The sequence below is a fragment of the Syngnathus typhle genome, linkage group LG11 (assembly GCF_033458585.1).
Source record: "Syngnathus typhle isolate RoL2023-S1 ecotype Sweden linkage group LG11, RoL_Styp_1.0, whole genome shotgun sequence".
Classification (NCBI taxonomy): domain Eukaryota; kingdom Metazoa; phylum Chordata; class Actinopteri; order Syngnathiformes; family Syngnathidae; genus Syngnathus; species Syngnathus typhle.
The window spans coordinates 10,819,483-10,834,669 of record NC_083748.1 but is presented as its reverse complement, the minus strand read 5'-3'; the positions used below and the strand labels follow the sequence as shown (position 1 = coordinate 10,834,669).

The 15,187-nt window shown below is 45.3% G+C and overlaps 1 protein-coding gene across 1 annotated transcript; it reads left to right on the top strand.

Moving 5' to 3' along the window:
• Positions 1-885: 885 nt before the first annotated feature.
• hcfc1a (host cell factor C1a) lies at positions 886-13,128 on the top strand. Its single transcript, XM_061292201.1, has 28 exons — positions 886-1,031; positions 1,919-2,119; positions 2,589-2,737; positions 2,876-3,036; positions 3,131-3,339; positions 3,445-3,529; positions 3,644-3,750; positions 3,834-4,013; positions 4,142-4,384; positions 4,482-4,630; positions 4,707-4,889; positions 4,998-5,222; positions 5,416-5,520; positions 5,609-5,825; positions 5,930-6,066; positions 6,178-6,325; positions 6,409-6,629; positions 6,798-7,629; positions 7,800-7,942; positions 8,033-8,167; positions 8,456-8,672; positions 8,786-9,061; positions 9,332-9,438; positions 9,521-9,655; positions 9,734-9,919; positions 10,145-10,442; positions 10,527-10,590; positions 10,671-13,128. The coding sequence occupies exons 1-28, from the start codon at positions 1,025-1,027 to the stop codon at positions 10,708-10,710; spliced, it is 5,160 nt and encodes a 1,719-aa protein (XP_061148185.1). The 5' UTR covers positions 886-1,024; the 3' UTR covers positions 10,711-13,128.
• The last annotated feature ends 2,059 nt before the right edge of the window (positions 13,129-15,187 follow it).

The window sequence follows — 15,187 nt, the reverse complement described above, 5'->3', positions numbered from 1 at the left end:
GTATCGATCAAGTTGATAAATCATAGATTAATAAACTTTGAATAGGCAATTGAAGAATTCCATCTAAAATATGTAAATTTAGAATGATCAATATAATATCATAGGGGTAAAGTCCAATGGAGTCTAGTACATTAGAATGTCTCTTTCTTTCTTTTGTTCCATTTTTGTTCTTGTTTTGTTTTTAAAAGCTTTTAATGTAAGGATGCGGTTTTACTCATACTAATGTGAACGGACAATAATATACACTGACGGAAGGCGTAACCATAACTACACTAGAGGTGGGCGTGGTATTTATTTATTTTTAAATAAACGAGTGATTGTTTTTATATTTCAGATGGAATAAGAGTATTGTGAATTGCTGCGCATGTGTGAATGAGTGGTGTGAAAACAGAATCCACTGCAAGACCAGGGAAAAAAACGGATGTCGCCATCTTTAGTAAGGGACAATAAACCTCGAACTATTATAGAAATACGCTGTAGTTATTTGTACGTAGTTAAGCGTTGGCATACTATTTATTTCGACTTCTTATCAAAAATACTCTTCGCACACGTCGTGGTTCGCCGATTGAGTATGGTAAATACAAACTGTATTTTAATTTGTAGTCAACATAGTCAGCAAGTTGTTCTCCGTCGCCATGTTTGCTTTGGGTGACGCCAACTCTCTCCATTTTCCTCCGCCTCTGGTTGTCAAGAAGATGGCAGCTTCCAGGCAGGCATGAGAGGAAATATTTCTTCGCAAATCGAATGAATTTGGATTATTACCACAAGATAAGACCACCCATCAGTACTTTTGCAAATACTGCATCGGATTAGGTAGGTGAATATTGCAAGGATATCCCCGTTTTGAGTTTGTACTGTTTTGTTGTGACAAACCGCCCGGCCATTTTTCTTGTGGGAGCTGCACAAGTAGGCCGATTGTGAAAAGATGGCTGCTTCCACTGACGGCATGAAGCACAATAACACTCTATTTATGCAGTTCGATTAGCCTTGGGTACATTCCACGAGTTTTGTTGCAACTTTGTTTATGTCAGGTAAATTGTGCATATTAGAACATTGTGAAAATACTTTGCATTTAATTGTAAAAAATTGCGACGCTTTGACAGATGCTAGCCGCTCAAGCTAACACTTTTGGGTTTGAGCCGCGAGCCGCTATCGCAAGCGAGGTTTTAACAGCAAATGTCTCAAGTTTGTGTTTTGATACACAACACCTAATGAATTATCAGACGAGGCATTTGGTTATTGCAATCCTCTGTGTTGTTCCAACTTTAATCGTGTGTTCCTCTGTTAGCGAATGCGTCGGAAGCGCCCTAGATAATGCTAAGTTTGCTAGCTACAACATGGCGACTCCCAGAGAGGCATGAAAAAAAGCCGACTGCTGGTCATAAGTTTCATCTGTGATTTACATCTGAGTTGTAGCGGTACATATCATTGTGCGTGGCCGTCTGCTATTTGTTGTGAGTCACTGTAATTTGTAATGTCGCTCTGTTAATGCAGCCGGTGGTCGCGTATTTTCCCCTTTCATTCGCTTCCGCCATTTTTCAGACTGGCACTATCGTTAGCGGGGGCTTGTTTGGTTACAAGATGGCGGCTTCCATGGGTCGAATTCAATGGTTGGAAACAACTAAGGCCAACCGTGGATAATCGGGTGGTTATTTATTCATAATTGTACAGTATTGTTGTTTGACCTGGTCCACGAAGTCTTCATCTGTAGAGGTGACCTGATGCTGTCGTTTGGCTTCAGTTTTTGGGAAGCGTTTTCATCTAACAAAGCTAACAGTCAAGCTAGACTCGGGCGCACCGAATGAAGTTTGGCGCTGTGGAAAAGTTGGTATTCTTATCACGTTAACTCGCTCTAATTTTTCTGTATACAGTCATCGCATCCGCGTACGAAATTCCGTGTTTCCTTGTTTTTCGACAGAAGTCATGTCTGTCCCTGGTTCCGTGGTGACTGGGACCTCGGTGTCGGTTCTGCAACCGCGGTGGAAACGGGTCCTCGGATGGTCGGGTCCTGTACCCCGGCCCAGACATGGACACAGAGCCGTGGCGATCAAGGAGCTGATGGTTGTTTTTGGCGGAGGAAACGAGGGGATCGTGGATGAATTACATGTCTACAATACCGGTAAGATTAATTTTACACTTATAACTTTGCTCATTGAACGTGTGTGCTCGGAATATGAGCCTCGCTTTTAAACATTGTATTATTGATACAGCGTACGCGTAGGCAAGACAAAAACTTTTGCAAAAGATTAACTTTAGCGGGCACAGGCCGCAGCAGGCCTAAACAAGATATTCAAATTTCTGTACATATCGCCCCCTGCTGGCCAAACAACCGTATGGCTTATTAAAAAAGGCGGGCTAATGTAAAATGGAAGATTCTCGTTTCGCGTTTGTCCAAAAATGAGTAACAGTTGCTGAACCTTCATTTTCTGCATCCTCCTTCATTGTAGCGATTGGTTTGTTAAATATAAAACGTACCCAGTGAAAATGTTGATCAAATAAAATAATTTAATTTGGATAATCATAATTTTACTGAGTGGGGTGTAGTTAGTACAATAGTGTAATTATTCTACTGTGTTTTGAATTCCTAGCTACCAACCAGTGGTTTATCCCTGCTGTCCGTGGTGACATTCCACCTGGCTGTGCTGCATATGGTTTTGTCTGTGATGGCACAAGATTACTGGTGTTTGGTGGTATGGTGGAATATGGAAAATACAGCAATGATCTCTACGAACTACAGGTAAGTTTTCGCTTTAATAAAAAAAAAAAAAGGTGGGGGGGGGGGGACATTTTGCTTGTCCTGTCCTAATGACCTACTCTTGCCAAAATGTGTTTTTGGAAATGGAAATAAAAACCTAGCTGTGACTGTCTGATTTAGGCCAGCCGATGGGAGTGGAAAAAACTGAAAGCAAAAAACCCCAAAAATGGCCCTCCTCCCTGTCCACGTCTGGGTCACAGTTTTTCCCTGGTGGGAAACAAATGTTACTTATTTGGTGGACTTGCCAATGACAGTGAGGACCCAAAAAACAACATTCCCAGGTAGTGTCCTCAAAGTGTTTGGCATTGTATGTTAGTGTGCAAAATACCCATGACTGATGTGGGGGTCTCTTTTTTTTTTTTCTTCTTCTTCTAGATACCTGAATGATTTGTACATACTCGAGCTTCGTGCTGGGTCCAGCGTCGTTGCGTGGGATATTCCAATCACATATGGAGTCCTGCCTCCTCCTCGCGAGAGCCACACTGCAGTGGTTTACACAGAAAAGACAAGTAGAAAGTCTCGACTGATAATCTACGGGGGAATGAGTGGATGTCGCCTTGGAGATCTGTGGACTCTTGATATTGGTAGGTTTAGAACTTTATTTATTCAATTTAAAAATACTCAAAGACTGATAAATTGCATTTTTTTTTTGCCTGTGTTACACTTAACTACTTTGTTGTTAACTTTAGATACCCTAACATGGAACAAACCATCAGTGAACGGCACAGCACCTCTTCCTAGGAGTCTGCACTCTGCCACAACCATCACAAATAAGTGAGACGATTAATGCTCCTTCCTACCACACACTCTTTGGTTTCCGTTAAGTTATTTTAACGTTGCCAGCCTTCCGTGCCATGTTGCCAAACTGTGGTCGTGTTTACTGTACAGGATGTACGTTTTTGGCGGATGGGTTCCTTTGGTAATGGATGATGTCAAAGTGGCCACACATGAGAAAGAGTGGAAATGCACAAACACCCTCGCCTGCTTGAATCTCGGTAGGTCTGACTGCAAGTATATTTTCTGAAAAAAAAAATCTCGATTGAATTGACTTGTTGATTGGTTTACATTTTTTCTTTAGACTCTATGTGCTGGGAGACAGTGTTGATGGACACCCTTGAAGACAACATTCCCAGGGCCCGTGCTGGCCACTGTGCTGTGGCTATCAATTCCAGACTCTATGTTTGGAGCGGCCGGGATGGATACCGTAAAGCATGGAACAACCAAGTTTGTTGTAAAGACCTCTGGTATCTAGAAACCGGTATGTGTGTACTTTTGTTTAAAAAAACCAAAACAAAGAATTCATTGTCTTGCCTTATTCAAAACGTTTGTTGTTGTTGTTCCCCCCCGCCCCTCATTTATTTATTTATAAATCCTCCATGCAACCAGAGCGGCCGCATGCCCCTGCTCGGGTGCAGTTGGTTCGTGCCAATACCAACTCCCTCGAAGTGAGCTGGGGTGCAGTTTCCACTGCAGACACATACTTGTTGCAGCTGCAGAAATACGACATCCCCGCAACACCAGCTGCGGCCTCGCCGGTCATGAGCTCAATGCCCTCGCAACCCATCACCTCTCCTAAAGGTCCCTCTCCGGCTGCTGCCGCACCCTCTCCACAGACTCTGTCGCAAGCCGGTACTACTGATGCCTCCTCCTTTTTTGCTCCCAAGGGAAGCGCTATAAATGTGTAGTACATAAAGGCTTACTGCATCTTATCTTTTTTGTTTTACAGCTGTGTTGAAGGTTGCTGCCCAGCAATCTGCGACAGGCGCATCTGTCGTTACAGTCCGCCCAAGCCAGCCTGGGAAATCTCCCGTCACTGTGACTTCCCTTCCTCCTGGTGTCAGAATGGTTGTGCCTGCCCAGGCCACCCAAGGCTCGGTATGACCAGATATGCATGCCAGAAGAGTTTCCGACAACCAAATGATCAATTATTGCCAACATCTTCTGATTTCAGCCAATTGGAAGTAGCCCTCAGATGAGCGGCATGGCAGCATTAGCTGCTGCAGCCGCAGCAACACAGAAGATTCCGCCGGCATCTGGTGGAACAGTACTCAATGTTCCTGCAGGTGCCACAATTCTCAAAACAGTCGCTGTTTCCCCTGGAACCACCACAGTAAAAGTTGCTTCCCCAGTCATGGTACGTATTGAGACAAACAAAGAACCGTTTTTAAATACGTTTTTTAAAAAAAAAAAATATGTCGAGCAGTCTTGACCTAAGGTTGTTCAAATAAATGTGTGCGTACAGGTCAGCAACCCTGCCACACGCATGCTGAAGACTGCTGCAGCTCAGGTGGGCACAGCCGGTACATCCTCCCCCACCACTACCACCAGGCCCATCATCACTGTGCACAAGTCTGGTGCAGTCACCGTGGCTCAGCAGGCCCAGGTGGTGACCACTGTGATGGGAGGAGTTACCAAGACCATCGCCTTGGTCAAGAGTCCTCTCACCATGGGCAGTGGTGGCACTCTGGTGAGAAAATTGGATTTTTCACAACCGGGAATGGCTAGAAGTCCTAAAAGGGGCTAAGCTTTGCCTCGTCACGTGAAAATCGTGTCCCGTGAGCACTGCTGGATGGAGAAATGTTCGCCTACAGTGATGTTATTTATCGTCGTGACAATCGCTTTCAGCAAAGAATTCAATTGTCTCGCTCCTATTTCGGCAGATCTCCAACCTTGGAAAGATGATGTCTGTGGTTCAAACCAAACCAGTGCAGACATCAGCAGTCACAGGACAGGCTTCCACCAACCCTCTCACACAAATTCTTCAGGTAGACTCTATGTAGTGCTGAGAAACTCTTCATGTGGGCACAAAATAGCTCTCCTGATATTTTGAAAATGTTCCCTGTCGCTGCCCAGGCAAAAGGTCCTCTGCCAGCCGGCACCATTCTGAAGTTGGTGACCTCTGCGGATGGGAAGCCTGCCACGATCATCACCACCTCCCAGGCCGGAGGCGCTGGAAACAAGCCCACGATTCTTAACATCAGTGGCGTCTCTTCAAATGCCTCTAAACAGGGCCCTACTATTATTAAAACCATCCCCATGTCAGCCATTATGACCCAACCAGGAACAACAGGTCTGAACTCCAAAAATTTGGACAGCAGAGAAATTACCGTATTGAAATTTTCAACAAATGCAAGTCTTAAAGCTTGATGTAATGCATTGTTTTCGGTCCTGTAGGTGTAACAAGCAGTACTGGAATGAAGACCCCCATTACAATCCTTACAACTAAGGTGATGACCACTGGAACACCTGGCAAAATTATCACTGCAGTACCCAAGCTAGGAACGGCAGTCGGCCAACAAGGATTGACACAGGTACACGCATCAAAAACCTGAGAGAAACATTAGTTAGTATGTATTTAGTTTTGTTGTGTAGCATGTGCTGTGTATGTACAAAACGATTCACCCTGGCTCTTCTGTTCGTAGGTGGTTTTGAAGGGCGCGCCAGGACAGCCAGGGACAATTTTGCGCACTGTACCCATGAGCACGGTTGGCGGCGTTCGACTCGTTACGCCAGTGACCGTGTCTGGTGTTAAACCCACTGTCACAACCCTGGTTGTCAAGGGAACAACTGGTATGACAATAACTGTAGTTGCTTCTACGTTTTTTTTTTTTTTTTTCCGGTATAGCCTCTTCATCATACTTTTGTATTTGTAGGTGTGACCTCCCTTGGCACAGTGACTGGTACAGTCTCCACAAGCTTGGCGGGCAACACTGTGGACACTACCAACGCATCTCTGGTTACGCCCATCACCACATTGGGCACCATTGCTACCCTGTCCAATCAGGTCATCAGTTCACCTGCGATAACTGTGTCCGCTGCCCAGACCACCTTAACGTCGGCAGCCACATTGCCCGCGTCCACCATCACAGTGCAGGTGAAATATGCCTCCGTATTTTCAGTGATGCTAATGGAAGTTCAGTACGGTGTGAAAATGTTGATTCAATTCTGAAAGTACAAATGAGCTGCTCTTAATAAGGTACCAAGAAGAGTGTTTTATTGAATTTAGTTTTTGTAATACTTTTCTTTGCTTCCCCCATCCCAGAACCAGCCCACTCAGGTCACTCTGATCACAACTCCCAGTGGCGTTGAAGCCCAGCCAGTGCAGGATCTGCCGGTGTCGATCCTGGCGTCACCCACTTCTGAGCAGCCCAGCTCTTCTGAGGCTGGAGCTGCTGGCGATGGGTCTGGGACCGTAACGTTGGTCTGCTCGAACCCGCCATGTGAGACGCACGACACAGGCACGACTAACACGGCCACAACTTCGTCTGCTACCATGGGCGTCGAGCAGGTTTGCTCCAATCCGCCATGTGAAACGCATGAAACGGGAACCACCGCCACAGCCACCACCTCCTCCGCTCCAATGGGAGCAGGGCAGGTCTGCTCAAACCCTCCTTGCGAGACCCACGAAACGGGAACCACCAACACGGCTACGACGGCCTCATCGAATATGCCTGCTCTCCTCATGTGCTCCAACCCGCCCTGCGAGACCCATGAAACGGGCACAACCAACACAGCAACCACAGCATCAGCCAGCATGGGCGGCGGAATTCCGCAGGTGTGCTCCAATCCGCCCTGCGAGACTCACGTGACCGGCACCACCAACACATCCACCCAGGCGTCCTCCAACATGAGCGAAAGCCAGACCACCGACACGGCGCAGAGGGTTTGCTCTAATCCGCCTTGTGAAACCCACGAGACCGGGACAACCAACACGCCATCGACGGCCACTTCCAACATGGGAGGAGACCAAACCAGCTCAACAACCGGTGCCGTTCAAAGAGTTTGCTCTAACCCACCTTGCGAAACACACGAGACTGGTACCACCAACACCGCCACCACTGCCACCAGCAGTCTTGAGACAGGAGAAGGCACAGGTACACTAAAACTGGCAAACCATAACAACAGCTTTCCCACTGCACGCGATTCAATGTGGATGAATGTATTCGATTATTTTCCACCCGTCGGTTGAAGACGTGAAATTGCGTCATGTGATTTGCTTTTGGTTTGACTGCAAATAGGACAAGTGTCTTTGTGCATCTCTCAGCAGCCCAGCAGACAGATGAGGTAACTGAAGGCACCAGCAGCACTGAAGAAGCCTCTTCCACTGCAGCACCTGTTAACACCACCCAGGGCAGGGCCATCACTACTGTCACTCAGTCCACGCCAGCACCTGGGCCATCCGTACCTGTAAGAATAACGGATCTAGCAAACCATTGGAGCCTGACTCTTGTTAACGGGTTCAAAACGTTTGATTTCTGTTCCTCCATTTTTGTTCAGTCGATCGCATCAATCACAGAGGGGGTGAGCGCCGAAGCCAGCTCCACAGAAGAACCCATGCAGACTGAAGCGACTGCATCAGCAGAAGATGCACCAGCAGAGGAGGGAACCACTCCGATGGAGACTCAGGCAGAAGTAAGTCGACTGTCTCACTACGCTTGTGTTGTTCAAAGATGAGCGCAGCCAATTTATGTACTGTATGGTTACCCCATTTGTCACGACGTATGTTCCAGACCCAACCATGGTGGCAGGAAATATGGAGACCAGATAAAATGTTTGTTCATGAATAGAACTGTTTTTTTCTGATGGAAATCCACCCCACCCCCCTTGTGCTTGGGTTACATGAATCCTATTAACCATAAAAGCAAACTAGAATTTGGCTGTCCTATTGACACTTTTGATTGCTGCTATGTTTTTTTTCAGGGAGAAGCAGCAGCCGTAGCCACAGCCACAACCCTGAACCTGCCATCTGAGCTCATGTCTGAGGGCCAGGGGGCCACGCTGATGGTCACAGGGCTATCGGACGAGGAGTTAGCTGTCACCGCTGCGGCAGAGGCCGCTGCTCAGGCAGCGGCAACTGAAGAAGCTCAGGCCCTGGCCATACAAGCCGTCCTCCAGGCTGCACAGCAAGCTGTGATGAGTGAGTTTTGTTTACTCGGCCCAGCCGCGCCTTTGAATTTTTATCTTACATTTTTCAAAAGCCATAGATGCTGCGCCTGTCTAAAGATACAGACACCAATTGGTTTTGTGCAGACGAAGGCGACGCAGCCGGAGAAGGCCAGCAAACCACCACCATTCCCATCATGCTGACACAACAGGAGCTTGCGGCGCTGGTTCAGCAGCAGCAGCAACTTCAGGAGGCCCAGGCTGCCGCCCAGCAGAGTGCCGTAGACACAAGCATGCCCACCGAGGGTCTCGCTCCTGCTGACAGCCTCAACGACCCCTCGGTGGAGAGCAACGGACACAGCGAGATGGCTGCAGCAGTAACAAGTGCTGTGGCCGCCCTACTGCCACGCACCACCGCTGAGAGTAAGGCCCCCGCCGCACACGAGTTGGGCATAAAACCTGGCTCGTGCACCTGCCAACTTGCTGAATCTGAAAAATGCCGCCCCCTTGTGTTCTCATCAGGAAGCATAAGTTGAAGTTGAGGCATAAGTCAATCTTTCTTTCTTTCTTTCTTTCTTTCTTTCTTTCTTTCTTTCTTTCTTTCTTTCTTTCTTTCTTTCTTCCCTTTAATCCTGCTTGATGTTTTATGAAAACTGTATTCACGGTTCCTCTCTTGCTACTACTTATCCACAGCACTTGCTCCTTCGAGTACATTTGCACCGGTTGTGTCGGTGACCAGTCCAGCCAAGTTGCAAGCCGCAGCTGCGCTAGCTGAAGTAGCCAATGGCATTGAGGGAGAGGTGGGTGAAGTGTCTTGCTGACCTTTCTTGGCAAGAATGGAATCTGCATTGACTGAATGGTTATCGTTTTGTTTGTACATAGAAGCAAGCCCCTCAGCCCACCCCCGTGAAGCCTGCTGTGAAGAAAGAGAACCAATGGTTTGATGTTGGAATTGTCAAAGTGACAAATATGGTTGTCACTCACTTCTACGTGCCAGGGGATGATTCTCAAGGAGATGTAAGTCTCTTCTGAAGCCACCTTTTTATGCCTCAATGTCTTCGAAAGTACTTTTCACATCTGTCTTGTGCCCATAAGGACGATTCTGGAGTCATTCCAGACTACGGTCAGATGAAGAAAATGGAGCTTCAGCCCGGGACAGCATACAAGTTCCGCGTTGCTGGCATCAATGCTTGTGGCCGCGGAGCCTTCTCGGAGATATCCGCTTTTAAGACTTGCCTGCCGGGATTCCCAGGCGCACCGTGCGCCATCAAAATCAGCAAGGTAAAGTCACAACCTCTTTTACTTTAGTCATTTGTTTGTTTTCAATGCAATTCAACTTTGCTTTGTTCAGAGTCTTCCTAGAGTTTTTTTGTTTCCAAATATTTGGGCTGAGACGCAAATGATCCTGAGCAAATCAAAGTGTTCCTGATGACAAAATATCTAGAATGCTCCACCGAGGTAGTATCTCTCTGGGGAATAAGAGTGCAACTGTTGTGTGTCCCACAGAGCCCCGATGGCGCTCACCTGACCTGGGAGCCGCCCTCTGTGACGTCAGGCAAGATCATTGAGTATTCGGTGTACTTGGCAATCCAGAGCAACCAGACAGCCGAGGCCAAGGCCTCCACCCCGGCCCAGTTGGCGTTTATGCGCGTGTACTGTGGACCCAACCCTTCTTGCCTGGTGCAGTCTTCCAGCCTGTCCAACGCCCACATCGACTACACCACCAAGCCGGCCATCATCTTCCGCATCGCTGCCCGAAACGAGAAGGGCTACGGTCCAGCCACTCAAGTTCGATGGCTGCAGGGTGAGGACCGCAGTTTTTAAACCTATGCCTCCGTTGTAGAAGATTGGACACGGTGCTTTAACCGGCCGGCATTGTGCTTTGTAGAATCTGGCAAAGACGGTGCCTCTGCAAAACCGGCGGCCAAAAGACCGGGCACCTCTCCTGATACGTAAGTACTTACTTGCACCGTGGAAGGTAAAAATCAAGACTTGACATCAGGACTTGCTCTGCTTTTGTGTGCTCTTCCAGTAAGACTACTGGTCCAAAGAAAGCAAGGACGGACCAGTGAGGTTGGCCAGAGACCTCCCCCCCCCCCCTTTTTTTTTTGTTTTTGTTCTTTGCCTACTTGCTGTCCTTTTTATCAGGAAGACCTCTTCACCCTCAATGTCATCCTAATCGCATCCCCCCCTCTCTATCCTCAAGTCTCAGACCAGACCGCAATGGAGGCTGAACGCCCAAACGAAGCCGAGATTAAAGTCAATCTGAGATGTTTCTGTAGATAAAACCCTCTTTTGTCCATGTTCTGTTGGCCGTGATATTTGTAGCGCGACATAACGTTAGAAGCACATTATCTTTTTCAGTCAAATCCCCGTTCCGCCATTTTAACTTTGCTTTTTTTTGGGGGGGGGGGGGGGGGGGGGGGCTTGTTTCAGTAGTATAGCAGTATAGAGAAGCATTTACATCTTTCACAAACTGGCAGCCAGACTGAGCGCTATGTTACTTTTTTTTTTTTTTTTTTTTCTTGTGAATCCTGGGGGATGTAGAGAGAGACTACATAAAGAAAAATGTACAGTGATGGATCAAGGTTGTGGAGGCATTAGAGTAGATGAGAGGAAAAATCGGTATGGAGTCAAATAAAGCACTTGTCCTTAACGAGAGGACATTTTTTTTTTCTCTCTCTCTTGTTTTCCTCTAAATTGCTTCATCGGGACCCAAGTCCGTTGAGTTGTGATGCTACAGGACTCCTGGTAACATCGTCACTGTGCTTTTCACCCCAAGAGGCATCCAGATGTGGTCAGAAAAAAAGAATGACAATTTGTCGAGAGAATCAACCTTGAACTTTGCTTCGACTGAGACTTGCAGCACGCATTCACACACACACACACACACAAATAATTGCAAAATCTTTCCCAAAAATTAGCAAGCTGTGGTGCAGATCTTTTTGTGTAGTTTATTTTTGTATTTTTAAGCTCCCCCACCCCACTGTGTATGTTGTGTGCATTTTTTTTTAATCACCTCTTTCTTTTTTTGTATCTATTGTTCATCCCTCCCCCCCCAATAGATTGTGTTTGTGGGCAGATGGGTGGCCATGTTGAAGTTGCCACTATATTTTTAAAAGTTGTCATTCAGTTGGTTGCTTGTTGTTAACAGGTGGGAAGGAAAGAGCAAGACTTTTGTACGTATTTGTTCCAAGTAGAACTGCAGAAGTTATAGGACTGAAGGGAACTTAAAGTGGACCCAGGGAGAGATTTTACTTTGTTTACTCCACCGATGCTTGTGTGTTGCTTTGTTTGCCAAACAGGAGTTTGACGGGATTCATAACCACCCCCTTAACGTCCCTCTCAGTTGTCCTATGCTTTTTTTTTTTTTTTTAAGCTCATGAATGTGGTGTCTCACCTCTTCATTATTATTTTTTTTGGGTAGAATGTCAAATTATGTTAGTAGGCATATTCCCCGATCCTATCGATGTATGTGAATCCATGTAATAAATTTTAATTTTGTTTTTCCCCCTTTCACGACTCTGTATTTCAAGATGCAGATAGCGTGCCCGTCATCTTTGAGGTGTGAACCGTGCTTGACTTTGAATGAGGTTGTCTTGAGCAAGCGAGCTTACATAGCCGGAGTGCACACTCACTTGTAAATTAGTTCGTTCCTAGAGCAAGAATAAAACAAAACATCAAACAATCACGTTGGCCTTTTATAGAATTACCTGTGACAAACCTTTTACATATTGGTCAGCTCTTCATTGCCTTTTTGTGTATTTACTATGAAAGAAAAAGTTCTATATACAAAGATCTCTATAGTCTCGCTGATTCTTTTCCGATTTGCCCGTGTCCAGACGATTCTCCGACCGTACATTACAGCGCCAACTTGTACTGAGACGTGTAGTCTCACTGCACGTGTTTGTTGTTTTAGCAAGGGCATCCATCTGTTGTGATGATACCGGCCACATGTCACCTTTTTGACTCCGCTCGCATCTAAAATACCGTTTGTGGGTTCGCTCGGTTTCTTTCTCTGGCTGAACTTTGTCTTCATATGCATCCTTTTTTTTTTTTTTTTGTGCGTGTCAGTGTGTCCGTTGAACAAAACTAGACATGCATGCAAAAGCAGTGTATTTTGGTAGTGATGCCTTAAGTTAGATTCATAACGCTGAAGGTTCTACAAGGAAAAACAAAACAAACAAAAAAACATTAAGTTTGTTGCTCTCTTCACATGGTATTCAAGTGTGTCCTTTGGTTCCTCAGTACCTTTGCAGGGTCACTCTTTTTGCACCCTTGTTAGATAGGTCACCATCAGCAATGCCGAGACGTGTTTGAACTCTTCCCTCCACGAGTGGTGCTCTTAGCACCGGCAGTCGTTGCGAGTTTTTTTTCTCGGCCGATCGCAAGTTACCTGGAAATGTCCTGTATTTTCAAATGTGTGTTTTTTTTGTACTGTAGGGAGTAATGTATCTTTTATCATCAAAAAAATAAACATGGTAAACAGATGAGCTTGCGTTCTCATTTTTACCGTTCCGGCCTATCGGGGGCCACGACATGACCACCTGCACCCGGTCTGGGTAGCGATTATATGGCGAGCTCACATTGAAAACTACAGCAAATAACTTAAAAATGGCATCAATACACTAGAAGGCTGCAAGTGTTCATTTAAATAGTTGGCTCAAAATTTAGAAAAAGCTGGTTTACTTGCTTTTTGGAAGGAAGTAAAGCACAGGTGTTAAACTTAAGGCCTGGGGGCCAGATACGGCCCGCCACATCATTTTATGTGGCCCGCGAAGACAAATTGTGCATCGAATTCGTGTGTCATTACTAGAATTGCAAATTGTCTTCACTTTTAATAATGTGATTTTTTTAAAAGTATTTGACCAGTTTTTACTCATCTGATTTGAAAACAAATTGTCAGTTTGTTTTGTAGCTTTGACTGTATATAATATGAGGTGCTCATACATTTATTTGGGTTGACAGTCATAATGGCCCTCCGAAAGAAGCTATGACTACAATGCGGCCCGTGAAAAAAATGAGTTTGACACCCCTGAAGTAAAGTCAAGACCTCAAGAGTAATGTGTCATAGTTGTGTGTGTGTAGGCCCTGTGTGGCAGAGATAAGAGCACTGCCTACACACAAGTTGATTTCCTAGGAATCGTTTGGCAGTCACATTTGACCAGTGACACATCACAGCAAACTCAAGTGCCATCCCCAACAAATGCATAGCATCCAAATTTTACGATACCGTGTCAACCTAAATTGGAGTGTTTTTGTGTGGCAGTAAATGATTGTTGCCCATGTATTTGCACATGCTTTATGTAAAAGTTCGGGCGTTACTTACTGCCCTGTGTGTGTGACAGGGTTGGATTCCTGGCCTCCTCCTATGATCTTGATAAGCACTTATCTAAGCGGAGCAGCCCACTCGCACAGCGGCACAAGCCACATCCCTGCCCAGTTTGGCTCATCTCACTCACACATGCTCACCACTCCGCTCTGGTACTCAAGCATATGAACACCATCGGGCCTAAAAAGCTAAAATGCAAAACATTCATTACAGTGTGTTTCGGCATAACACACTTTCAACCTTCTGAGTCTTGTTTCCGTTCAATATTGTTTTAGGAATTAGGTCGGTGCCAGTCAAAACAGTGATACAGCTCTAACCTGTTTTTAAGATACCATGATAATAATCATCGAATAAAAATAAACTACCACCTCAGTGTCAATTAAAATGGAGACTTTTAAAGGAAAATGATCTGATAACATCCTTGGATAATTATTTTAAAGTCTGGCCTCATCTAAATGGTTCAATCTCGAAGAACTGTTGCAATAAATGCTAACACGGTATGCTAAGGAACATAACCCCTCTGAATACAAAAACCAAATTGCTATTTTATTTTGTTCTCAATTGTTTAGATAATTATCCAAAGGTTGAGGGTCATACACATTGATTGGTATTTTCTCTTTTCTCCCGTGTAACCTCATGCTTAAACTTAACACTGTGGTGGAATTGCCGTACTTTGCACAAATGCGTAAATTATTTTGGTCCCTAATTTCCCTGAAAACTGTAAATGAACAAAGAGAAGAGAGTGTCGCGGGCACTGCTTTGACTATCAAATGGCCGCCATAGTGCGGACTTGTGAATCTCCATGACGGGTCCTATCACACCACATCTCTCTGCAGTGCTTTGCATTGCCATGAGAGAAAAATCATTCTTTGTCGCCTACTTAGAATATTTGTTTTCTTCACTTGTCAGTCAAACTCACTGTGAACCTTTAGAGAAAGGCATCTCAGTGATATTTGAAATGGCAACATTCGTGCTTGTTTCCATCATTGAATAGGATGATTTAAAACATTTGGATTTTTGTGTTCTTCTGGATACATATTTTATTGGATTATTTGATCATATTGCATTTTACAGTTGAAACTACAAAAAAAAAACTGCATTAATGTATTTGGAGATTATAGACTTCTATTTTAATGTCTTAATTACAAACATTAAGTCTGTAGTATTTTTTTTTTTTTTATAATGTTTTCTGCATCTTTTTTTGGAGGTGTGTCTCT